The following is a 27,934-nucleotide window of genomic DNA, read 5'->3' as shown; positions in this document are numbered from 1 at the left end:
ACATCGAACAGCTCTGTGTCCTCATAATGCCAGAAATTTACAAAAGGCATGTCCTGAAAGAGCGATATAGAAAGAACTTATAGCCAGAGAAAAACAAGAAAAGAAGTAGAAGCATAAGGGGATGAAAGAGAAAGACATGCATAGTTGTTACACTGGTATATACCATTTGGATGTAATATTGATTGTGGTCTTATTGCCCCAGATAAAAGTAAGCCTATAATTATAGCTATGTTATACTGACACATGGATTGATAGTAATTACTTACACAGATAGAAAGGAGTACACCTATTTTGATGCCTGTCGTATGATAGTAATATCAGCTGGATGGAATCATGTTCAACACATCACTGAATGAAAAAAATACAGCCATTATGCAGGCAGATATGTAGATGTTGATAGGCAGTTTAATATAAAACAATTGTTTTAATAGCCGACTCTCTATTGCAAATTGGAGTCTATGTTGACCTAATTTTTCTTAGGCTAAACACAAGTAGGGGAAGGATAGCTATTCTAGGGCAAGGTTTTTATTTAGGTCAATATATGCCAACATGTTAGAGAGGATCCCAATATATGTACCTTGCTGTGGTCCATATTATCCAGTATTTGTACTGTTCTCGGATTGCTATCAGAGGTATCGAATATATATCCGTGAATATACAACACTGTAATAAAAAAGAATATATGTGTAATGCTTGCCGTTAAAGGGGAGAGATAGAGCATATGGTAGGATAATATCCTACGTAGCATTATAGGATATTTACCTTCTTAATAGGTGGTTGTTACCCAGTAAAGAGATAAAAGAAGCATTTGATGACAATCCAATGTTGCCTTGGTATCTGTCGACTCTTTACTTGAGGGTAAGCGGAAAACGGAGCCCCATTCGCTGGTAGTCTAAAGATGTTGCACAGATAAAGAGGGGAATGGTTATTAAAAGGGGTTTATTTAAAGGAAAGCCTATGCAATTATATGTTGACAAGTGGCTTTCTATAAAGTGCTATTATTGAAGTTCTAAGGTTAAATAGCGCCGCATACCTTCTAGATGTCGAGCGTCCGAGTATAATTGGGGTTCTTATGATGCCATGTATCCTTCTTTATTAGCGTGGGGCCTCGGAGCAATCGCAAATCTAATTGAACAAAAAGGAACCCGGGTTGGTACAACAACACCAGAAGATAAAAGAGTGTCAGTGCCGTTGAAAGCTAGTTTAAATTGCGCTTATAGTGATACGCTTCCTAAGCTAAAAACTGCTACATACCGAAGCAGAATGGTGCATCGTAATGTTATGGGGTTCCGGATGTCCTGCGTCGTCGATCGAACCAAAGGAACTGAAGCCTAGTTGTTTAACGCTATATATATATCTCTGTCTCTCACCCTTAACTTTCAATTATGAGCCGGTGTGTCGAATGGGATGGGGGCGTGGTGGCAGCCGGGTAGAGATAGCAGACGCGTTGCTATGGTACGGGGAGAATTCGTGGGGCAACACGCATGCGCTGGTAGTTCAATATGTAGAACTACACGGACGAGGCGGCGCATCGGGTGCATGGTGATGATGGTATCGTGTATAATAATTAAATGAGCCGGTGGGCACAGAGTGTAAGTTCTATAGACGACCTACGTAAATGATGTCGCACCTTACTATCAGAACCATAGTATCTGATGGAATGGTGACGTGATGACTGGCGAGTAGTCATATCAGACGCGTTGCTATGCTACGGGGAGATATTTATAGGGCAACACGCATGCGCTATTAGTTCAGAATCTAAAACTACACAGACGAGGCGGCGCATCGGGCGCGTGGTGATTCCACACATAATGGTGTCATGTATACTGGCTAAATGAACCTATAGGCTCACAATATTAGTTCTAGGATAGTACTACAAAGATGGTATCGCGCCATAGTGTAAAAGACACATATTAGACACATGTGGAGAAGTGTGGCTCAGGGGTTAGAGGCGGCAGACCCGGAAGCTGAGATCAGCCCTGGACCAGGGTTCAATTCCCCGCCTCGACGGGGGTTGGGCTCAATAATTCCACGGTCTCGATAATTCTCGCTCCGGTGCCTACTCGACTCACGGGTTCACACTCTGCGACTCTGGGCAATAGCTTGCTTAATCTCCACAACGGCCCCTCGCGGAGGGATGCCTAGCTTTCACCTTGTGGATACCCTGCCGGGGCTATCTCACAGGGGAATACCAGGACGGGTTCCCTAAGCAAGCGCATAGATGCCTGCGATGTGGGCGATTTGCGCTATATAAATACATGTACATTTACATTTACAGATAGATATATATGTGTAATACTATCAATATTAAACCAAATTTGTGCTATAAATTTGGTGTTGTTTATGAGTACTTAGGTGATTACAAATATTCGATCAGAGACAAAGCAAGGCCTCTTCTCCTCTCCTCCTCTGGACAGGCCTCTCCTCCTCTGCACCCCTGGACAGTCCTCACCTTCTCTGCCCAGTGGACAGGCCTCACCTCCTCTGCACCCCTGTACAGGCCTCGCCTCCTCTGCACCCCTGGACAGGCCTCACCTCCTCTCCTCCTCTGACCCCTAGACAGGCCTCTCCTCCTCTGACCCCCGGACAGGCCTCACCTCTTCTGTACCCCTGGACAGGCCTAACCTCCTCTGCACCCCTGGACAGGCATCACCTCCTCTGCATCCCTGGACAGGCCTCACCTCCTCTGCACCCCTGGACAAACCTCACCTCCTATGCACCCCTGGACAAACCTCACCTCCTCTGCACCCCTGGACAGGCCTCACCTCCTCTGCACCCCTGGACAAACCTCACCTCCTATGCACCCCTGGACAAACCTCACCTCCTATGCACCCCTGGACAAACCTCACCTCCTCTGACCCCCGGACAGGCCTCACCTCTTCTGTACCCCTGGACAGGCCTAACCTCCTCTGCACCCCTGGACAGGCCTCACCTCCTCTGCAACCCTGGACAGGCCTCACCTCCTCTGCACCCCTGGACAAACCTCACCTCCTCTACACCCCTGGACAAACCTCACCTCCTCTGCACCCCTGGACAGGCCTCACCTCCGCTGCACCCCTGGACAGGCCTCTCCTCCTCTACTCATCTGGACAGGCCTTTCCTCTTCTGCACCCCTGGACAGACCTCACCTCCTCTGTTCCTGGACAGGCCTATCCTCCTCTGCACCCCTGGACAGGACTCACCTCCTCTGCACCCCTGGACAGTCCTCTCCTCCTCTGGACAGGCCTCACCTCCTCTGCACCCCTGGACAGGCCTCACCTCCCCTACACCTCCTCTGGGCAGGCCTCATCTCCTCTGCACCCCTGGACAGGCCTTTCCTCCTCTCCTCCTCTGGACAGGCCTCTCCTCCTCTGCCCCTCCTCTCAGTAGGCCTCACCTCCTCTGCACTCCTTGACAGGCCTCTCCTCCTCTGCACCCCTGGACAGGCCTCTCCTCCTCTGGACAGGCCTCTCGGTGAAGGATTCTCATGAAGGACAGAGGAGCCCAGAGTTCTTTCCACCCCATACAGCGCCTCTGACTCTGCACTGGGCCTCGGGCGTATTCACAGGCCCCGAAGAGAGACACTGCTCCCCTGGACAGGCCTCGCATCCTCTGACCCCCTGGACAGGCCTCGCCTCCTCTGCCCCCCGGGACAGGGCTCCCCATCTCTGCACCCCTGGACAGGCCTCTCCTCCTCTGCCCCACCTCTGGGCAGTCCTTTCCCTTTCGGCACCCCTGGACAAGCCTCTCCTCCTCTGCCCCTCCTCTGGACAGGCCTCTCCTCCTCTGCCCCTCCTCTGGACAGGTCTCACCTCCTCTGCACTCCTGGACAGGCCTCTCCTCCTCTGCCCCTCCTCTAGACAGGCCTCTCAGTGAAGAATTCTCATTAAGGACAGAGGAGCTCAGAGTTCATATCACCCCATCCAGCGCCTCTGACTCCGCCCTGGGCCTCGGGCGCTATGCACAGGCCCGAAGAGAGACACTGCTCCCCTGGACAGGCCTCACCTCCTCTGCACCCCTGGACAGAACTCACCTCCTCTGCACCCCTGGACAGGACTCTCCTCCTCTGCACCCCTGGACAGGCCTCTCCTCCTCTGCAACCCCGGACAGGCCTCACCTCCTCTGCACCCATGGACAGGCCTCTCCTCCTCTGTCCCTTCTCTGGCCAGGCCTCACCTCCTCTCCCCCTGGACAGGCCTCTCCTCCTCTCCCCCCTGGACAGCCCTCTCCTCCTCTGCCCCTCCTCTGGACAGGCCTCTCCTCCTCTGCTCCCCTGGACAGGCCTCTCTCCTCTGCACCCCTGGACAGGCCTCACCAACACTGCACTCCTGGACAGGCCTCTCCTCCTGTGCACCCCTGGACAGGCATCCCTTCCTCTGCACCCCTGGACAAGCCTCTCCTCCTCTGCTCCCCTGGACAGACCTCTCTCCTCTGCACCTCTGGACAGGCCTCACCTCCTCTGCCCCTCCTCTGGACAGGCCTCACCTCCTCTGCCCCCTGGACAGGCCTCTCCTCCTCTGCCCCTCCCCTGGACAGGCCTCACCTCCCCTGGACAGGCCTCTCCTCCTCTGCACCCCTGGACAGGCCTCTCCTCCTCTGCCCCTCCTCCGGACAGGCCTCTCGGTGAAGGATTCTCATTAAGGACAGAGGAGCCCAGAGTTCCTTCCACCCCATCCAGCACCTCTGACTTCGCCCTGAGCCTCGGGGCGCTATGCACAGGCCCCGAAGAGAGACACTGCTCCCCTGGACAGGCCTCTCCCCCTCTGCACCCATGGACAGGCCTCACCTCCTCTGGACAGGCCTCACCTCCTCTGCCCCTCCTCTGGACAGGCCTCACCTCCTCTGCCCCTCCTCTGGACAGGCCTCTCAGTGAAGGATTCTCATTAAGGACAGAGGAGCCCTGAGTTCATTCCACCCCATCCAGCGCCTTTGACTCCGCCCTGAGCCTCGGGGCGCTGTGCACAGGCCCCGAAGAGAGACACTGCTCCCCTGGACCTGCCCAGAGGCGCCCCCCCGGGGGCAGGACTGTGGCTCGGACCGAGGCGCTTTAATCCCACTCCCCAGAATCGAGGCGCTACACACGAGGCACGTGTTCATCCTCAGAATGAGGGAATGAGGGGAATGTCCTGATCCATTTCCATCTTTCAGCCCCTTTAATGTATGGAATAGCGTCACTTGACCAGGTGAATCTATAATCTATAATCCTTTTGCATTTTTCACCCCACCCCTCCCCCACGCAGACATGAGTAAGAGTTAATACATCACCTACTTCCCAAAGTTCTTTACATTATTTCATGTAAGGCAATAAACTGCTTCCATCTCAAATTTCGAATGACAATAGAATTTACTACAAAACACTAAAATAATCCCGGAAAAAAAGATTTATCCTAATGTGATTTGTGCAGCTTCAATAAAGTGCAAATTCTTACTCCATCTTCAATCTTCACTTTGAGTTTGAACCCAGACACGTGGAGGGTCCCAGATTTCATACCTTTATTACGCTGATTCCTCCCTTTTCGCCCATATATGGCTGCTTCTAGACATTGCTAACGACCTACCAAGCCTTTGTTGAAAAGTCGGTGCATTAGCATCCACCCAGGCAGCCGCAATACACATTCGTAAAACCGCCATATAAATAAAAATCAGTTCATGCCCTGCCCTACGCCGATTAGTCTCAAAAGTCCCGAGCAGGATTACACACTCAGGGGCTGATTCTGATGCGGGTGATTTCCGACCCACTTGGATCTGTAGAGTCCGACCGACCAAGTACAATGCATCCGGATGCCTCCAGATACGATTTGGTTGGACTCCCATTGACTTCATTGGGAGCACATGTTCCTAACCGCATCAGAATCAGGCCCTGGGTGGGAATGCCTTCCAACCCGCATCAGAATCAGGCCCTGGGTGGGAATGCTTTCCTAACCGCATCAGAATCAGGCCCTGGGTGGGAATGCTTTCCAACCCGCATCAGAATCAGGCCCTGGGTGGGAATGCTTTCCAACCTGCATCAGAATCAGCCCCTGGGTGGGAATGCTTTCAACACTCTCTGCATTACAGACTGCACAGCAAGGACAACATGTTCCCTTCCCTCAACCCCATTTCGAGATTTTGTCAGGTGTATCATACAAGAAGAAACACGTTTTATAAAACTGTGCTTGTAACCTAGCAGATATCAAAACCGTATGCAATAACTCATGAGCATAAAAAATGTCTCGTCGGACACTCCTACCTTCACCTTTCATTTTTTGGAGGTTTGTCCATATCATCCGGGATGGCTGCTTACTTTATTTTGGATTATCCTTTCAATAATTTAAACTTTCCCAAATTTAGCCTGTCCCCCTCCTTTCCGTGCAAGAAAATCTCTAATTTGTAGACATTTTAAAAAATCCCACCAATTCAAAGTAAAATCTTCTTTCAGTTCTTCGAAGGATCGAAGACCAGTGGGAGAAAAGGAACAGACAATTCTATTTACTCCCGCTCTCTTGCATTTTCCCTTACAAGTGTCTCTAAATACTTCTGGGAGAGTAAAATTATTATTTAAGGGTGTGTGGAATGATAATCTACCAATGCCACATGCTCTCCGTGAAGCACTCCATGCTTTAAAAACACTAAAGATGGTCTTGAGCCGGACTGTCTTGCAGTAGCTGTCATGCAACTGATGCCACCGACAGCCACTGGTTTCTTTCCCTAATGTAAGTTCAAAGGGGGAGGGGATCTTATGCATCTGCCCATTGTCCATCATCATTCTTTAGCTCACTCTGCCACCTCAGTGCAGACATGGCCATATGCAAATCAGTCTGACCCTGTGCCTCATGGGAACAGTCAAGCCCGAACTGCCAAGCCATGTCTTCCCTGGACCGGAAGCAAGCATCCTGGGACCGGTTTCTAGCTAATCAGCCGTCTTCAGCCAGGCTAGCTTGAATTCAGTGGCAAAGTGAGCACGGGACCCACGTCTGGGCATACCCTGCCAACTTAGGGCCAACAAAGCGATACCAAAGGGGATGATGGACGGAGTGTTGAACATTGCAAGCACTCAGCCCCAGTAAAGTGATCTGAGTTTATTCCATCATCATTCTTTAGCTAACTCCGCCACCCCAGTTCAGACATGGCCATATGCCCTGAAGGCATGCCAAAGGCAAGTCAGTCTGCGCCCATCCATGTATGGACGATGCCCAGTGACAGGAACCCTGGTCCCTCCACTCTCACTACTACCTACTGCGACCCTCCGCAACCTCAATCCCAGCCACCCTTCCACATGCTGGTGCCTCACTGCCCCACACAACATCGAGGGAGCGTTCTCTTGCGCTTCCTGCAAGTTTTCATGCACTTACCCACACCCAACACTCACCGCATCCGCACCAGCAGCAACCAACATCCCACTCTCTCGCACACACAGTCTCCCAACTAGTCACACAACACTCCGCACTCAAATGCAAGTTCATCAACATCCACTCACTCACTCACCAAGCCACAGAGATCTGGGACCTTCTGCACAACAAAACACTGACCTACTTTTCCTCACGGAAACCTGGCTGAACCCTGCATCGGCACCTGGCATCTCCACAGCCACCTCCCCCCCAGGTGTAAGATCACCAGGAAAGACAGACTTCACAAGCTCAGAGACGGAATCACCATCATCCACAAGAACTCCATTAGCGGCACCACCTCCAAAGACACAACATCACAGCCAACTTCACCCTAAGCGGCATTTTCATCTGCAGACCACCTGGACCGCACACAAACTTCATTGGCTCCATAACGGACATCGTCACACCACTAGCCCTGGACACTAGCAATATCATCCAACTCGGAGATGAGAAGTTCTATCTGGAAGGCTAAGACAACTCCAACTAAAAATAAGACTTTGCAAACATGGGTCTAACCCAAAGAGTACAGGGACCAAACCAAGTCGCTGGACACCTCCTGAATCCTATTTTCACCACCTTTAACAACATCAGATTCGAGGAGCCCTCACCAGTCTCCTGGACAGACCAGGCCCGCATCAAGTTCAGCATCCTGGTCCAACACACACACCCCCACCAGACCAGCCCGTAAAAACAAGAACAACCTCACTGACAAGGACTGGAACAGTGCTCTCACTTACAATTACTATTCCAGGAAACGATCGGAGTAAGCCCTTCTTTCCTGAGCTCCCGCGTTAAACTGGATTACTCAGTTTTGTTGACGGAGTTTGTTGGCCAACGTTTCTTCAGCTGAGCTCTTTGGTGGTGAGTACGCTCACGCTGTGAGTGATCCAGCCTTCACTTGGGACAGAGTGGATGCCCCCTAGTGAGGGCTGAGAGAGGCAGAGAGAGCTGATTCCTTGGCGTTTCAAGCCTCGTCATAGTTTTGGTTCTTACTCGAAGTAAGAGACTAAATGTAACCTAATTTCTTGTGCTACCACTAAAGACCATTATTAGTCGAAACAATTCTAGGGAAGGCAGCTCCATAGAGACAAACCCGTTTGACTGAAGAGTAAGGAACATGATTCATGAATATTATTGTTCAGTTCATATAACTATCTTCGCAGCCTGATGACTTAAGTTAAATATTCATACACTTCACTTTTTATCACCATCTGATTAAATCCATTACGATTCATAACAAGAAAACACTATGTTCACCCGAGATACTTTGTTGAAGCAAGAAAACACACCTGAAACAAAAGAAATTTTCTCCAAAAGTGTAACCTTCCTAACGTCTCGGGGTTGTATAAAGACACTAACAAAGTACAAAATAGGGAGATACACAGGTAATCCGAGAATACGGCTTTATTTAGTCTGAGGATTGTAAATAATAAGGCAAAAAGAACAAAATAAAAATCCGCTAATTCGCGGCAGTATTTCAGTCTTGAACACAAACAATAAGGAAAGTTATAACGATACCCATAAGCAGGCAGCTACGCAAGTCTTGTGCGTTCCAACCGTCCTCCGCATGAATACCGGTCCCGTTATCCGCCAACGTAGGGCACCGTGCTGAGTAACGGCCGAAAATGCCGTTTGAAAGCTGTAACCACTATGGTGCATTGTATTGCCTAAGGCGTATCCCCCAATGCAAAAGCGGACACAAGAATGCCCAGCCGGGCACTCTCAGGAATTAAGGCTGCTTGACTAGGGAGCTGCCGCTCTACCCAGGAAAAAGGAACCTCAGGACAATGCTCCTCTTGCGTTTGTCTAGTGCCTAATAAACAAAGGGTATAGGGCATAGACGCTGCAGACACCCCCTTGGTGTGCGTCTAAACTTCTGACCAATTGCCCAAAATATCTTTGCAGACGCGGAAACACCTCCTCGGTGTGCGTCTGTACGTTGCGGGAAACTGCTTCCGCGATACTGGACCAAGACGCTGCTTTCACCTCTGTGGTGAGCGTCGAAGCAATGCAGAGTTTCAGTGTTGAGAGAGTGCTTTCACCTCCGTGGTGAGCGTCGGAGCAATGCAGGGTTTCAGCGTAGAGAGAGCAGCCGCTTCTCGTCTACCAGGTTCCGCACAAGGATTACAGGAAACGCGGAGCTCAACGGACGGCGTGGAGTCAAAATATCCGACACCTTTCCTCCATCGGCCATTCTCTTTATGGGCGGGTCAGTGAGCGTCCTAGCGCTATGCATGCTGGTACATGTGGTCCAGCGCGCCGCTTGTGCTTTCTTCGCGGTGCTCTCATGCGCTCCGGGAGGCGAGGAGATCATGACAAAAAGCTAGTAGATTCTCTTATTCACTATACATTTACAAAAAGCATTGAATTTTGTACAATGTAAGAAAACACAATTATTTACAAGACGGGGTTCATTTGTCACAAAGGACCTGCACAGATGAGAAAGAAAGTACGTGCTTGTGTGTGGGAAAGCGACCAAAGAGGTCCGTGAAAAAATAAAATACAGTAGAGTACTTTACACCACGTTTAACCCATGGACTGGTGGACATGGGTCTGCCCTCGATGTTAATTTTAGCAAAAAAATGCAATTCTTTCTTGCTGGTGATTGATTGAAATATCCTCCGTATTCAAATCAATGTTTTGGAGATAAGGACGTGGGAAAAAAGGGCAATACAGGTACAGGCTCCAGGAGAATATGTCGACGTTTCGACCCTAAGACAAACAGGGTTGCTGACTTCCTCAAGAGTGGGTCTTCATCAGGACGGGGGAAAGGGTGGGAACTCAATATGCACGAAAACAAAGTGACACCAAAGGTGGGCACCTGCAACAACAAATAAATATCCGGGCTAAGTATTTTCACAAGTGACACATATCTAGTGTCAAACAACCATCAAAAAGTTGCATTAACGGCACTCACCCAACTATGGTGTGCCCCTTGGTGTGTAATCAGTCAGCACCACACAGCTTGGTAAGGCTTAAGTAATTCAGATGTGCTCCATCCGCACTGTGAATGCAGAGGAAAAATAGCCATAAATTAAAAACCAGCCATACACATATGCCAATTATTACTCTAGAAAGATACTATTAAACAGAATGCAAAACCGCAATGTTAATTTGCGGCGTGTGAGTAGTACACTTAAGAACCAGCCATATATACATGGCAATCAATTAATTCACGGCGTTTGAGTAGTGTATACGCATCTTCTATTGCTTAACCTAGAATGATACATAAAAGACATAACAGCAAATGTTGTAGCGACCACAACATAGACCAACATTCTCTCTATCAGCTTCATTGATACCAAAAATACGAGTGTTACTCACCCATGATTAAAGTCACTTGCATTACTCCGGTAGTAGATTTTAAAACGATGTGGCTGTAATTAAAAATGTACTCATGTCAGAACACAGGAAACGACGTGCACGCTGCAGATAAGGAAACCTGTCAGCGCAGTCGTCTACGTCACTGCGGTTCGTGGATACTACGTAGGTTGCCTAGCAACCACAACGCATCCACCATCTTAAAAAACAGGGTGAATCACGTCCAAGGCCTACGTCGTCTTTGGCTGTAAATAGCCCCTCCTTTTTCAGATCGGACTCAGATAGTTGTAGCCATTCCTCTAAATTAAAGTCCCTACTCTTCAGTGAATGATCGGGAAACGTCAGCGGTCACCATATTGAAAGGAGAAATCATCCGGTCAGGTTACTGTTAAAAACATCCCGGGCAGTGTTAAGTGCACAGAAAATGTAGGGAAATGTGATATTTAACAAGGTGCAAATATGAATAACAACAGCATAAATCATTATTACAGGTGCATATATCGTTATCTAATCCATTGCCAAACATATGTGTTTCACAATAGACATCAGTTAATTAGAAATGAGTCACATTCGTGTTTCACAATTTACATCAGGTAATTGGAAATGAATCACATTCCATGTATAAAACATATATACACATATAAGTGCACTAGGTTGTATCAGATTATACAAAAGAAACCAAAAAGGATTACATTCCATGTATATAGTACGTCAATAGTGTCGTGAAACAGAAGCATTGCAGTTACCATATTGCCTGACGGTAAAGGATTAGCATGTATGTCTAGACATTTTAATTTGGAAATTCCAGGTCAACCATTATGCAAGCTTGCCATTTGTCTTGTGGTTTCCTCATACTCGTTGAGGCCCCTATTGACAGTGTCATGTATGTGCATCCATTCACATTCTTGCACACTTAATGTGCTTGCAAAATCGCCACCCCTCACATTCATAGTGACGTTTTCAAGAACCCACCATCTCAGGCTTTCTGGTGGGTGGCCGAATTCCAAAAAATGTTCAACCATCGGAGCTCCCTGGACCCCACAAAGGATCCTGCTGCAGTGTTGCAGGATCCTGCTCTACACCCTTTGTATGGTTTGGCCTAAGTACATGAATCCACAAGGGCATTAGATGGCATATATCACACCAACCGAATTACAATTGGTGTGTTGGCTCATTGTGTGCTTATAGTTATTTTGTGTGCAGTGTTTCAGCTCCAACGTTAAAGGGCACGCTTTACGTGTGCCGCATTTAAAGTGGCCTAAAACGGGTGGAATATTCCAGAGAGTGGTCTGAGTATCTTTAGGTTTGCTTGGAAGTAGTGATTGGACTACATAATCCCTGATGCTTCTTCCTTTTTTGAATACATGCATCAGTGGATCAGGGATTCCTGCCTCATCCGCCACTAGATGCCAATGGCTGTTAATTACTTTTTTAATGTCACTGCTCCTAGTGTTAAAAGTAGTGACCCATGTCATACGTTCATTGTTTCAACAAAAGAGAGGGGGGGGCCGAGGAGCCAATAAAGACCCAGTGTCCATGCTCCTAAACCAAATCTGTTCGCAAAAAGAGGACAAAGTTCCTATACCAGGGTGCTGATGTCTTTGCAGGTCTGATAATTGACTAATGCTCTTCCCATAATCATTGCAATTGAATGGTTTTTCCCCTGTGTGTGTTCGCTGATGATACCTTAATGCTGAAGAGTCACGAACACTACTGTCACATTCACTACAATGATAGGGTTTTTCCCCCGTGTGGGTTCGCTGATGACTTTTTAGGTCTGATAACTGACTAAAGCTCTTTACACATTAATTGCACTTGAATAGTTTTCCCCCTGTGTGTGTTCGCTGATGTCTTTGAAGGTGTGATAACAGACTAAAGCTCTTTACACATTCATTGCACTTGAATGGTTTTTCCCCTGTGTGTGTTCGCTGATGTATTTGAAGGTGTGATAACCGACTAAAGCACTTTGCACATTCACTGCACTTGAATGGTTTTTCTCCGGTGTGTGTTCGCTGATGTCTTTGAAGGTGTGATAACAGACTAAAGCACTTTGCACATTCAGTGCACTTGAATGGTTTTTCCCCTGTGTGTGCTCTCTGATGTTGTTGGAGGCTTGATAAGTGACTAAAGCACTTTGCACATTCATTGCACTTGAATGGTTTTTCCCCTGTGTGTATTCGCTGATGTTTTTGGAGGGTTGATAAGTGACTAAAGCACTTTGCACATTCACTGCACTTGAATGGTTTTTCCCCTGTGTGTGTTCGCTGATGTCTTTGAAGGTGTGATAACCGACTGAAGCACTTTGAACATTCACTGCACTTGAATGGTTTTTCCCCGGTGTGTGTTCGCTGATGTCTTTGAAGGTGTGATAACAGACTAAAGCACTTTGCACATTCAGTGCACGTGAATGGTTTTTCCCCTGTGTGTGCTCTCTGATGTTGTTGGAGGCTTGATAAGTGACTAAAGCACTTTGCACATTCACTGCACTTGAATGGTTTTTCCCCTGTGTGTGTTCGCTGATGTCTTTCAAGGTCTGATAACTGACTAAAGCTCTTTACACATTCATTGCACTTGAATGGTTTTTCCCCTGTGTGTGTTCGCTGATGTATTTGAAGGTGTGATAACCGACTAAAGCACTTTGCACATTCACTGCACTTGAATGGTTTTTCTCCTGTGTGAGTTCGCTGATGAACCCTTAATGCTGAAGAGTCACGAAAACTACTGTCACATTCACCACAATGATACGGTTTTTCCCCCGTGTGTGTTAGTTGATGACGTTTTAGGACTGATAACTGACTAAATCTCTTCCCACATTCAATGCACTTAAATGGCTTTTCCCCTGTGTGTGTTCGCTGGTGTATTTGCAGTTCTGATAACCTACTAAAGCTCTTGACACATTCACTGCACTTGAATGGCTTTTCCCCTGTGTATGTGTGCTGATGAAGCTTGAGTAGTGATGTTAAACTAAAGCTCTTGCTGCATGTGTATGATTCTTCTTTCTTGGTTAGTGTCTGTGGGTCGGGTATATATTTGTCTACATCCCATGACTGCATTTCCTGATGGGCCGACATGGCTGATAAAGCACTTGTGTTTTTCTCCCACACTTTATATGTGTGCAGTACTTTGCACCTTTGATTTCTGTTTTAACAATAAAATGCGATAGCCACCAAAAATTTGCCACACTCCTAATATGTGGAAGGTGTCTTTGTAGGCGATTGTGCCTTTAGATTTGATAATGGCTATGTACACTTGCGGGTAAAGATGTATCTTCCTTCTGACCGGTGCAAATCGGGACAGTCTGTTGTATTGTAGATACAAGAACTCCTCTTTCCTTTACCCGTCAGTTGTCTGGCTCTGCTCTGTTGTGCTCTTCTCTGGTTACTGTGGTTTGGCCAGAAAGAGTTTACAATTCTCCTAGAGCACGGAGTGATGGTTTGTCATCATTTTATAAAACAGAGCACTGTGGGTATCACATCATACCAATCCGATGATCCAAGCTGGTGTTGGACACTTGTTTATACAGGAGGCGGTTTGTTATTGTTGTTGCCTTAATTTTCCTAAGGTCATTTCTTCGTCTTGTGGTGTGGAGGTGCACAGCTCAGACTCTTACAATCACTGAACTGCCCTTGATACTTCATCCGGGATCTGTCAGTTTGTGTGCAGGTTACCCTGTCACCGATTGCGCTGGTGTTTTCCTGAATACTGTAGCTCATTATTTCTGCTATTATTGAAGATTTACCGCATTAGCTTCATTATTGATGTTCATTTCATACATTCAAGGCTTGTTTTCTGTTGGATGTAAAGATATTTAAAATTACTAAATGGAAACATAATTGAATGAGAATTCACAATGTTTAACTGGTTGTAAAAGAGATTTCAGGGGAGATTTACCAAATCTCCACACAATGCAGCGCAGCCCTCCCCCGCGAGGCTACGCTGCGTGGCGCGACAGGAAGAGAACAGGAGAGCACCATATTTTCAAAGATATGGCTTTCTCCTTCCCTTTCCCTTGCGTCGGCACTGATTACAGAGGGCCTGCGCCATGCACACACCTTAGCACCAGAGCGCTAGGGTGTGTGTGTGTGAGTCCAGCATCGGTTTTGTACAGGAAGGACACCCTTCCTGTACAAATTACTATGCCTCGACACGAGGGAAAGCTTTTACCATTTTGTATACTTGTTGCACAGTGCAGCACACATGCAGAGTCAGAAAAGGAAGGAGAAATGAAAGCATTTCTCCTTCCTTGCACCTTGTTTTGTGGTTAAACAGGAACGCCCATGCACCACCCTTGGCAGGTCCCATGGCACAAAGTAATGCGAAACAATGCTATGCGCAGTGTCACATTACTTTATTGTTATTTCGAAAGTAAATTAGGAAAAAAGATTTTGCGCCATTTTGTGCCACTTTTGTGACGCAAACAGTGCAAAATCTTAGTAAATCTCCCCCTTCTTCTTTATCGCTTTTGAAACTTAGCAAGGAATATTTCATCATACACAGATATTTAACTAAAAGTTCTGTTGCTCAGGTGACATCTAATTACTGTCTGAAAAGGAGGTGATTTACCAGTGTTTACACAGTAACTTAGCAAAGTAAGGGCGCTCACAGAGCACCCAAGTGCTAGAGGTATAGCTTAAGATAGACGCATATGGTTAAGATTTCATTTAAACAACAATAGAGTTTAGAAAAAGAGCTGGATCAGGCTGGGCTGTCAAATTTCCAGTAACTCTTTACGAAGTATACAACAAAAGTAACTCCATTTACACACTTTTTCTCAATCTTTCCGATTCATTCAAGATCATCTCAAATACCAACTCCTGTCTTTACCTCACCGTTCACAGGTCACCTTTGACACTTTCAACAGCTCCCTTGTTTCAAGCATTTCTGGTTTCTTTGTACTTGGAAGATTGGAACATTATTGTGAGCTGAGGGGGGTCTCCTATCACCATAGCATCTGTCCATCTCCCTGAAACTAGTGCCGCTTACAGAGCCTGGTTCTGGCCCTGGAAGACAACTTTAAAAAGCAAGTCTTTAGTTCTTCCTAAAGTAGATAAAGTTCTGTAAGATGCGGCTCCGTCCGGGGCTTTTGTGTAAAACAGAACGAGGGGTTCAATGTAAGCCCCATCCTTTACATTATAGGCGCAGATCAGGCAAACAAACGTTGATTCGTATAATTTAATATTCAATGAGATCAGTCATTTAGTACTTATAGAGAATCCATCGCAACCAATAATTTACCTGATATAACCCTGCATCAGATGTGTGCATATTACTCTTTTCCCCCCTTTTCCAACATTACATGGCATCTGGCATGACGTTGTCCTTTTGGGGCCCAGGATGCCATTTGTGACCAGATGGGCATTTGGAAGAGCGGGAGGAGGTGTCAGTTATCCACAGGTGATGCAGCATTTCTACCTTTCCATATTTCTCATATTCAAGTTGACCTAATTTCATGTCCTTCAGCCCCCCCTACTGCCCTCTGGCTGCGCACTCACTCTGTGGGGTTCATCAGAAGTCAGATAATTGCCTCATACTCACAAGGCCATGGATCTCACTTCTTCTACAGCATTTATTGCAGACAAAGGGCCTAGTTAGGAGTTTGTCCAACAGATTATTGCCTCAAAACTAGGGGTGGGTGAAGAATTCCGTTCTGCCGGCGGAGCTCGCGAAGGTTGCCCACTGGTCCAAAAAACTCCATGTAGAACGGAGTTCTTTTCTCAAGCGGTTCGCCAACGGTACCGTGACGAGCGCTTGTGAGAAAATAGAATACGCTAGACCTCCTCCTGGCGAGATTTCTCATTGCGGGAGGTCACGGCAGGTCGAGACAACTCGAGTGTTAAAATCTGCCATTCTTGTTGATGAAGCTGCCATTCGATTAGAATATCAATTAGAGCGGCAGACAGCAGCAGTGCCCACTGGCACGATGCGTAGTGCTGTTCGTGCTGATTTTACAGCGGGGGTTAAATTCCTGGCACTAAAAATCTGTACGAGCAGTGCAACTTAACAAACTCTGCCACTAGCAGAAGTCTGCAGAGTGCGACGGAGTTTCCCTGACACTTCATGGAGTTCCGCGGGGTAAACTCTGCAAACTACACCAAGGCATTATCAAAACGTGACAGATATCCTGTCTGCCTTATTATAATTGCCACAGGATGTAATGCATTTTTAATGGGGCGGTCAGGATACCTGTCACATTTGTGATGGAATAAACCATCCGCTGAAATCTAAATCAGGCCTTTGGTGTACATTGCGTCCAGTGTGGCTAGCTGGGCTTGAAGGATCTTGTGATTTGTGGGTCTCACACTGAGTTGAGGTCACCGCCAGGCAGACCTTCCATCAGCTACGTCCTGTGCAGATCTTCCTTCCAGGCAGGACGTCTGTCAGCTGACCCTTGGGCAGATCTTCCATCCAGGCAGGACCTCCGTCAGCCGCGCCTTGTGCAGTTCTTCCTTCCAGTCAGGACTTCGGTCAGCTGATGTAAACAATACAAAAACACCGGCCCGGCACAAGGAAAATCTGATGTAAACAATGCAATAACAGGCCAGGTGTTGGGAAAATCTGATGTAAACAATGCAATAACACAGGCCAGGCTTGAGGAGAATCTGATGCAAACAATGCAATAACACAGTCCAGGTACTAGGTGAATCTGACACAAACACTGCAATAACACAGTCCAGGCACAAGGAAAATCTGATGTAAACAATGCAATAACACGGGCCAGGCGTTGGGAAAATCTGATGTAAACAATGCAATAACACAGGCCAGGCACGAGGAGAATCTGATGTAAACAATGCAAATACACAGGCCAGGCAGGAAGGAGAATCTGATGTAAACAATGCAAAAACACAGGCCAGGCGTTGGGAGAATCTGATGCAAACAATGCTAATAACACAGGCCAGGCACGAGGAGAATCTGACGCAAACAATGCAATAACACAGGCCAGGCACAAGGAAAATCTGGTGTAAACTATGCAATAACACTGGCCAGGCGTTGGGAGAATCTGACGCAAACAATGCAACAACACGGGCCAGACACTAGGAGAATCTGATGTAAACAATGCATTAACAGAGGCCAGGCACAAGGAGAATCTGATGTAAACAATGCAAAAACACAGGCCAGGCGTTGGGGGAATCTGACGCAAACAATGCTAATAACACAGGCCAGGCACGAGGAGATTCTGACGCAAACAATGCAATAACACAGGCCAGGCACTAGAAGAATCTCCCACAAACAAAGCAATAACACAGGCCAGGCACGAGGAGAATCTGCTGCAAACAATGCAATAACACAGGCCAGGCATAAGGAAAATCTGATATAAACAATGCAATAACACAGACCAGGGGTTGGGAGAATCTGACGCAAACAATGCAATAACACGGGCCAGACACTAGGAGAATCTGATGTAAACAATGCAATAACAGGCCAGGTGTTGGGAAAATCTGATGTAAACAATGCAATACCACAGGCCAGGCTTGAAGAGAATCTGCTGCAAACACTGCAATAACACTGGACAGGCACTAGGTGAATATGATGCAAACAATGCAATAACACAGTCCAGGCACATGGAGAATCTGATGTAAACAATGCAATAACACAGGCCAGGCGTTGGGAGAATCTGACGCAAACAATGCTAATAACACAGGCCAGGCACGAGGAGCATCTAAAGCAAACAATGCAATAACACAGGCCAGGCATAGGAGAATCTGATGCAAACAATGCCAAAACACAGGCCAGGCACAAAGGAAAATCTGGAGTAAACAATGCAATAACACAGGCTAGGCGTTGGGAGAATCTGACGCAAACAATGCAATAACACGGCCAGACACTAGGAGAATCTGATGTAAACAATGCAATAACACAGGCCAGGCACTAGAAGAATCTCACACAAACAATGCAATAACACAGGCCAGGCACTAAGAGAATCTGGCACAAACAATACAATAACACAGGCCAGGCACTGGAAGAATCTGATGCAAACAATGCAATATCACGGGCCAGGCACGAGGAGAATCTGAGGCAAACAATGCAATAACATGGACCAGGCACGATCAGAATCTGATGCAGACAATGCAATAACACAGGCCAAGCACTAGAAGAATCTGATGCAGGTGAGCATGTAATAGCTGGTGGGATCTAGTGTGAAGGACAGGACTCTAACAGGATAAACTGATTCAGCACAAATATGAGGCCAATGTATTATTTATCGCCTTAATGGTGCAAAAGTCACTCTGGAATTAAATCAATACTATTCGAATAATCAATGTTCGATTAATAATAGAGGCATTGCTGTGCTGCAATAAAAGAAATCAGCAGCAACAATAGCTATTCTCACAACAAAGTGTACTTATTTCAAGTTTGGTTTGCATATTTTACAAGAAGGGGATAAAGCGATAACTGGTAGACAACATTATAAAGCTTACCAACTTGCCTTATAAAGGTTACTGTTACTTTTAGAACAACACAAAGGTTAAGGAAAAGCCGAAGTATCAAGGTAGACAGTGTATCTGCAATGGCGGACAATAACCCCTTATTAATAGTGACCACATACCCACCATCTCCAGGTAGGAGCGCCTAATTACAAAAGACCTGCTAATACGGTGAACGACTACAGTGCATCAAACTGTGACTATGACATTGTTCTATCAAAACATTTGAATTCTGCGTTTGTTCTTCTCGTTAGGTCTTGATCCTGAAAGATATAGGCTGATGGGTTTCGGGCTTGTGCTTTGTGAACGCTTCAGGACTTCGCGGAACGAATGTCACCCAAACATCGCACCATTTGAGGAGGCCATTGGGGTGAGAGTTGGTCACTTAAAATGAAGCGCCACGATAAAAGAACTGTTCGAAGAAGCACTGGGGTCACCAGCTTCTCAAAAGGGCATGGCCTCTGTTTAGATAGCTGTCCAGAGGGCCAGAGACCTGGGTGGGGCCATCAATGTAAGCAATGGCCCGGAGCCGCCATGGCTAACTTGTAACTCCTAGGTGATCACGAGCTGCACTAGATGAGTGCAGACAATGGAGCAGACCACCCGAGGGAGCGACAAACCTGTAGGTTCAGGGTGACAAAGAGTAATTCTTTTTAAGATTCCTGTGAGGGTGTTATCAGTACTTCTTTAATGCAGTATTTTCGTTAGAAATCTTTAAAAAATTAGCTACAGAATGATTGCGGTTACTAAAAATGTAACATCTGATAGCACAGTAAGAATTTACATGTTTTCTCTTTTTGCAAATTATGCTCGACTGATCTTATACTCTGTAGAGCCCATCCTATAATTTGTGTAGCCTATTTTATATTTTGTTTAATTTTTTCTTTAAACTATTGGCTTTCCTATTCAAAGTGCTGTCTCTCACAGGCAGGGTCGTCACAGCACTGTACAAATATACAAGTCACTATTCATAGTGCACCAACCAGGATTCAAATTTTTGACCCTCCAGTTTGAGACAAAGACATCAGAAATTATAACACTAAGCCCAGTGCCCCAGGCGATCTGAACGGCATCGGAGTTGAGCCCATTTACGTAAATGCAGGCCACAGGCTGTGTCCAGCAGCATCATACGAGATCTCAAACTCCCAGGCGATCTGAACGGCATCGGAGTTGAGCCCATTTACGTAAACGCAGGCCATAGGCTGTGTGTCCAGCAGCTTCATAGATCTCAAACTCCCAGGCGATCTGAATGGCATCGGAGTTGAGCCCATTTACGTAAACGCAGGCCATAGGCTGTGTGTCCAGCAGCTTCATACGAGATCTCAAACTCCCAGGCGATCTGAACGACATCTGAGTTGAGCCCATTTACGTAAACGCAGGCCACAGGCTGTGTGTCCAGCAGCTTCGTACGAGATCTCAAACTCCCAGGCAATCTGAACGGCATCGGAGTTGAGCCCATTTACGTGAATGCAGGCCACAGGCTGTGTGTCCAGCAGCTTCATACGAGATCTCAAACTCCCAGGCGATCTGAAGGGCATCGGAGTTGAGCCCATTTACGTAATGCAGGCCACAGTCTGTGTGTCCAGCAGCTTCATAGATCTCAAACTCCCAGGCGATCTGAACGGCATCGGAATTGAGCCCATTTACGTAAACGCAGGCCACAGGCTGTGTGTCCAGCAGCTTCATACGAGATCTCAAACTCCCAGGCAATCTGAACGGCATCGGAGTTGAGCCCATTTACGTAATGCAGGCCACAGGCTGTGTGTCCAGCAGCTTCATATGAGATCTCAAACTCCCAGGCGAGCTGAACGGCATCGGAGTTGAGCCCATTTACGTGAATGCAGGCCACAGGCTGTGTGTCCAGCAGCTTCATACGATCTCAAACTCCCAGGCGATCTGAATGGCATCGGAGTTGAGCCCATTCACGTAAACGCAGGCCATAGGCTGTGTGTCCCGCAGCTTCATACGAGATCTCAAACTCCCAGGCGATCTGAAGGGCATCGGAGTTGAGCCCATTTACGTAAACGCAGGCCACAGGCTGTGTGTCCAGCAGCTTCATACGAGATCTCAAACTCCCAGGCCATCTGAAGGGCATCGGAGTTGAGCCCATTTACGTAAACGCAGGCCATAGGCGTGTGTCCAGCAGCTTCATACGAGATCTCAAACTCCCAGGCGATCTGAACAGCATCGGAGTTGAGCCCATTTACGTAATGCAGGCCACAGGCTGTGTGTCCAGCAGCTTCATAGATCTCAAACTCCCAGGCGATCTGAACGGTATCGGAGTTGAGCCCATTTACGTAATGCAGGCCACAGGCTGTGTGTCCGGCAGCTTCATACGAGATCTCAAACTCCCAGGCGATCTGAACGGCATCGGAGTTGAGCCCATTTACGTAATGCAGGCCACAGGCTGTGTGTCCAGCAGCTTCATACGAGATCTTAAACTCCCAGGCGATCTGAATAGCATCGGAGTTGAGCCCATTTACGTAATGCAGGCCACAGGCTGGGTGTCCAGCAGCTTCATACGAGATCTCAAACTCCCAGGCAATCTGAACGGCATCGGAGTTGAGCCCATTTACGTAAACGCAGGCCACAGGCTGTGTGTCCAGCAGCTTCATACGAGATCTCAAACTCCCAGGCAATCTGAACGGCATCGGAGTTGAGCCCATTTACGTAAATGCAGGCCACAGGCTGTGTGTCCAGCAGCTTCATTTGAGATCTCAAACTCCCAGGCGATCTGAACAGCATCGGAGTTGAGCCCATTTACATAAACGCAGGCCACAGGCAGTGTGTCCAGCAGCTTCATACGAGATCTCAAACTCCCAGGCGATCTGAACGGCATCGGAGTTGAGCCATTTACGTAAACGCAGGCCACAGGCTGTGTGTCCAGCAGCTTCATACGAGATATCAAACTCCCTGGCGATCTGAAGGGCATCGGAGTTGAGCCCATTTACGTGAATGCAGGCCACAGGCTGTGTGTCCAGCAGCTTCATACGAGATCTCAAACTCCCAGGCGATCTGAACGGCATCGGAGTTGAGCCCATTTACGTAATGCAGGCCACAGGCTGTGTGTCCAGCAGCTTCATACGAGATCTCAAACTCCCAGGCGATCTGAACGGCATCGGAGTTGAGCCCATTTACGTAAATGCACCCCACAGGCTGTGTGTCCAGCAGCTTCATAGGAGATCTCAAACTCCCAGGCAATCTGAACGTCATCGGAGTTGAGCCAATTTACGTAATGCAGGCCACAGGCTGTGTGTCCAGCAGCTTCATACGAGATCTCAAACTCCCAGGCGATCTGAACGGCATCGGAGTTGAGCCCATTTACGTAAACGCAGGCCACAGGCTGTGTGTCCAGCAGCTTCATACGAGATCTCAAACTCCCAGGCGATCTGAACGGCATCGGAGTTGAGCCTATTTATGTAAACGCAGGCCACAGGCTGTGTGTCCAGAAGCTTCATACGGGATCTCAAACTCCCAGGCGATCTAAACAGCATCGGAGTTGAGCCCATTTACGTAAATGCAGGCCACAGGCTGTGTGTCCAGCAGCTTTATTCGGGATCTCAAACTCCCAGGCGATCTGAACGGCATCGGAGTTGAGCCCATTTACGTAAACGCAGGCCACAGGCTGTGTGTCCAGCAGCTTCATACGAGATCTCAAACTCCCAGGCGATCTGAACGGCATCGGAGTTGAGCCCATTTACGTAAACGCAGGCCACAGGCTGTGTGTCCAGCAGCTTCATTTGAGATCTCAAACTCCCAGGCGATCTGAACGGCATTGGAGTTGAGCCCATTTACGTAAACGCAGGCCACAGGCTGTGTGTCCAGCAGCTTCATACGAGATCTCAAACTCCCAGGCGATCTGAACGGCATCGGAGTTGAGCCCATTTACGTAAACGCAGGCCACAGGCTGTGTGTCCAGCAGCTTCATACGAGATCTCAAACTCCCAGGCGATCTGAACGGCATCGGAGTTGAGCCCATTTACGTAATGCAGGCCACAGTCTGTGTGTCCAGCAGCTTCATACGAGATCTCAAACGCCCAGGCGATCTGAACGGCATCGGAGTTGAGCCCATTTACGTACATGCAGGCCACAGGCTGTGTGTCCAGCAGCTTCATACGGGATCTCAAACTCCCAGGCGATCTGAACGGCATCGGAGTTGAGCCCATTTAAGTAATGCAGGCCACAGGCTGTGTGTCCAGCAGCTTCATATGAGATATCAAACTCCCAGGCGATCTGAACGGCATTGGAGTTGAGCCCATTTACGTAAATGCAGGCCACAGGCTGTGTGTCCAGCAGCTTCATACGGGATCTCAAACTCCCAGGCGATCTGAACGGCATCGGAGTTGAGCCCATTTACGTAAATGCAGGCCACAAGCTGTGTGTCCAGCAGCTTCATACGAGATCTCAAACTCCCAGGCGATCTGAACGGCATCGGAGTTGAGCCCATTTACGTAAACGCAGGCCAGAGGCTGTGTGTCCAGCAGCTTCATACGAGATCTCAAACTCCCAGGCGATCTGAAGGGCATCGGAGTTGAGCCCATTTACGTAAACGCAGGCCACAGGCTGTGTGTCCAGCAGCTTCATACGAGATCTCAAACTCCCTGACATACCAAGCCGCCTAAACGTCTCGATCATAAAAGACTACTCCAGGGAGTCAAATGCCTTATCGGCATCAGCTGACTTCATGTCTGGGTTTACCTGATGCAGCACTGCGAATACCGTCCGTGTGAGAAAGTGGCTCTATATATACTGGACCAAAGTAAGGTACAGGGTGTATAGAATCCACAATCCCCAGAGGTATAACAAAGGTTAAAGTCAGGGCTGACCTTACTCTCTAAAGTGCTAGCTTGGTCAAGCAGTAAGGCAGTTCAAGAGGACAGTGTAAAGCATTTGTTGTACACACTCAGTCAGCAAAAGGTTTCACACACTCAAGGACTGAACTCCAGGCCAATTGTTTTGTATCAAAAGATATCGTTGTTTTATTTTTAGAACCAACAGGTGTCAAAATATAATTTTCTCAATATGAGTGATCTCAGGTAATTACTTTACAAAGAGGCAATAAACTTTGTAAACACAATAGGTACAGGGGTTGCAGTAGGCAACACAATTCTAAACACACTATAGCATTGACCTCAATGTGTTCTTCTACATAAATGCAGCTGATTACTTTATTGATTACTTTTGTAACTCCAGGACTGGATCCTAGATTCCAAGTCTCTATGAACAGTTCTGTAGGAGAACAGGATCCCTGCTACAGTCTCTAATATCCGACGTGGCTTTAGCCAGCACAGTCACTGCAGAGAGCTCTGTGGGAGCCCTGGATGGACTTTGTGCAGAAGTTGGTGGGACTCAAGGTATTTGGTGAGCTGCTTGTTCACCGTGGCCTCAGTTACTTTGGTGAACATCAGGAGAAGAGAGACAGGCCGATCCTTAGAGTTAGAACTGCTGTGACTACTGGAGCAGACATCTGGAAGTAATGTTGGGTGAAACACTATGAATGGCTGCACGTTGAGGTGAGATGGACAGCAAGAACAAGAAGGTTGGGCAAGGATGTGTCCCAGAGTAATTACCAGAACTGCGATAAACTCAAACATTCCACCCATCATTTATCTTATTCCTAAATACGACAGGTGTGCATAGATGTGGGTACCGTGCTCGCTGCAGCGCTGAAATCAAGCTGCACCCTAGAGTCAGGGCCCATATGCGGGGCCCTTGCTCGCTGCACCGCTGGAATCAAGCCGCACCCTACAGTCAGGGCTCAGACATGGTCCCGTGCTTGCTGCACCGCTGGAATCAAGCTGCAGCCTACAGTCAGGGCCCAGATATGGGTCCCATGCTCGCTACACCTCTGGAATCAAGTAGCACCCTAAGGTCGAGGCCCAGATAGGCTGAAACCAGTCTTGTGAGATGTGAGCCGGAGTCTAGTGAGGGCCAGGACGTGAGCTGGGGCCTGGTGGGGACCAGGATGTGAGCCAGGGCCTGGTGGCCAGGCCATGAACCAGGGTCTTGTGAGGACCAGGACGTGAGCTGGGGCCTGGGGAACTAGGATGTGAGCCAGGGCCTTGTGAGGACCAGGACGTGAGCCGGCGCCTGGTGGACCAGGATGTGACCCAGAGGCTGGTGAGGACCAGGACATTAGCCGAAGTATGTTGAGGACCAGGCTGCTGAGCCGGGGGCCTGGTGGACCAGGATACTGAGCCAGCTCTCGCTCCCTTTGTGAGGTCAGACTAAACACCCGGTCCTTTCTCTCTTGCAGGACCAGGCACGGGCCAGCACAGTGATCCGAGGACACCAGAGCCTGGGGCTCTGAACTTGCACCCCCAGTTTTTCATTGTATTTCTCCCTGAAACAGATAAAACTGTGTGAAATCTCCTTGAGAGAGATCCACGTTATCTCTGATCTCACTGGACTCACAATCTGCAGAAAGAGGTTGAGAATGAAAGTCCTTGCACATTAACTGTTCTACTCTTCTCTGCCACGATGCCCAGAGAGGTACCAAATATTTCTGTAGAGTGATCCCCGAATATTCATGCCTGTACTTTCATATAATACATATGTGCAATCTGGGGGTTGTAGTATCTGTTACTTCACTAAAGACAGTGGTTTAAAAAAGAAACTCCATGCTTGGAGGAGATGTGTGCCTTTGTCACGAGCCATCTGGGGCTCAATAATAACTCCGGATACTTTTCAAAAACTCGGATTATGAGCTCTTAAAATAAAATTATATGTCTGAAAAGGAGCATCTCTGGACGGTGAGAGCAGCGGCTGAGGCATTCCACACTCCTCCTACCCAAAGGACAAGCCAGGACAGGCCTCTCCTCCTACCCCAACATGGCAGGTTTCATAACAACACAGGACAGGCCTCACCTCCTTTGCATCACCCCACTAGGACAAGACAGGTCTCTCCTCCTACCCGCGCAGGACAGGTTTCACCTCCTCTGCATTCCCTTGGACAAGCCTCAGCTCCTCTGCACCCCTGGACAGGATTCACCTCCTCTGCACCCCCTGGACAGGCCTCATCTCCTCTTCACCCCCTTGGACAGGCCTCACCTCCACTGTAACCCCAGGACAGGCCTCACCTCATTTGCACCCCTGGACAGGCCTCACCTCCTCTGCACCCCTGGACAGGCCTCACCTCCTCTACACCCCCTGGACAGGACTCACCTCCTCTGTACTCCCTGGACAGGCCTCACCTCCTCTGCACCCCTGGATAGGCCACACCTCCTCTGAATCCATTGGACAGGACTCACCTCCACTGTATCCCCTGGACAGGCCTCACCTCCAATGTAACCCCTGGATAGGCCTCCCCTCCTTTGCATCACCCTCACCAGGACAAGACGGGCCTCGCCTCTTCTGCACCCCCCTGGACAGGCTTTACCTACTCAGTACCCCCTGGACATGCCTCACCTCCTCTGCACCCACTGGACAGGCATCGCTTCCTCTGCACCCCCTGGACAGGCATCACTTCATCTTCACTCCTGGACAGGCCTCACCTCCTCTGCACTCCCCTGGACAGGCCTCATCCCAACTGCGCCCCCTGTACACACCTCACCTCCTCTGCACCTCCCTGGACAGGCCTCAACTCCTCTGCACACCCTGGACAGGCCTCACCTCCTCTGCACCCCTTGGACAGGCCTCCCCTCCTATGCGCCCCCTTCACACACCTCATCTCCTCTGCACCCCCATGGACAGGCCTCACTTCCTCTGCACCCCTTGGACAGGCCTCACGCCTCGGCACCCCTGGAGAGGCCTCACCTCCACTGCACCCCCAGCCCAGGACAGGCCTCAACTCCTTTGTACTCGCCTGGACAGGCCTCACCGCCTTTGTACGCCCTTGGACAGGACTCACCTCCTCTGCACTCCCTTGGGCAGGCCTCACCTCCTCTGCACCCCCTTGACAGGCTTCACCTCGTCTGCATCCCTCCTGGATAGGCTGCACAGCCACTGCACCCCCAGCCCAGGACAGGCCTCAACTCCTCTGCACTCCCTGAACTGGTCTCACCTCCTCCGCCAAGTACAGGCCTCACCTCTTCTGAACCCCCTGGACAGGTGTCAGGGTGCAGGAAAAAGGAATCAAAGCTCTTCTTTGTCTCGCGGTATCTGCCTTTGAACCAGCATTGCAAAGATCACCCGCTCGCAAAATGTCGCGGGTGATTATAGCGCGGAACCGGGCATTCTCCCCTGTACTACCAACAAGGAGTACAGCGGTGTAAGTTGCCGGCCTAGTCCTGTGCTCCTGGACACAGGCGCAAGGTCTAGACTAGCTGTGAAGTGCGTCGGTTGATTTTAGAACCTAGGCACTTCACCAACTGATTTTCAGAGATTAGTCATGTTCTTTCTGTAGTCTAGTTTGATAGAAATAGTGCAGTTTTATGCCAGGCTTAGGCGCAGGTTAGAGTGCTTCGGTGTGTCGGTTAGTTAGTTCGGTAATTTAGAACTAGAGATAAATACCTATTTAAAGTAAATAGGAAAAAAGAAATATAAAGAGAAGAATTAATACTTACCCATTGAATACTTCAGTTCCTGATTTCTTCGTTGCTTGGTTGACAGCGGAGCCTCCAGAAGGTTCCTAAGGGAGAAGTAAGAAGAATTCAGATAAGAAAGTAAGGCAGAGAGTGAATGAACGAATGAGTGAAAAAGAATAAATTAACTCACAGAGTTAAAGGGTGCTAAAATGTTGTTTATCATGCAGGTTACCAAAGAAAAAAATACTTATATTAAAGAATAGAAGAGGGGCAAATGCCATAGGCACTCTGGGTAAGGATATATATATATATATATTACCTACTGGCGTTCGCCAGTAGGTATATATAGTTAGGATTATTTGTCTATGGGACTTTTGAA

The 27,934-nt window shown here is 48.2% G+C and overlaps 1 protein-coding gene across 1 annotated transcript in view; it reads right to left on the bottom strand.

Annotated features, from left to right (window-relative positions):
- Positions 1-14,097, bottom strand: part of LOC147737944 (uncharacterized) — a 69,752-nt gene extending 55,655 nt beyond the window's left edge. The window contains 1 exon segment of the mRNA XM_086925001.1: positions 12,158-14,097. Within this exon segment, the coding sequence (XP_086781127.1) occupies positions 12,158-13,738 (1,581 nt within the window). The 5' untranslated portion in view covers positions 13,739-14,097.
- Positions 14,098-27,934: the final 13,837 nt, after the last annotated feature.

This window comes from Lissotriton vulgaris, chromosome 1_1 (assembly GCF_964263255.1).
Source record: "Lissotriton vulgaris chromosome 1_1, aLisVul1.2, whole genome shotgun sequence".
In the NCBI taxonomy this organism is placed as follows: Eukaryota; Metazoa; Chordata; class Amphibia; order Caudata; family Salamandridae; genus Lissotriton; species Lissotriton vulgaris.
This window is presented reverse-complemented; position numbering and strand designations above follow the sequence as displayed.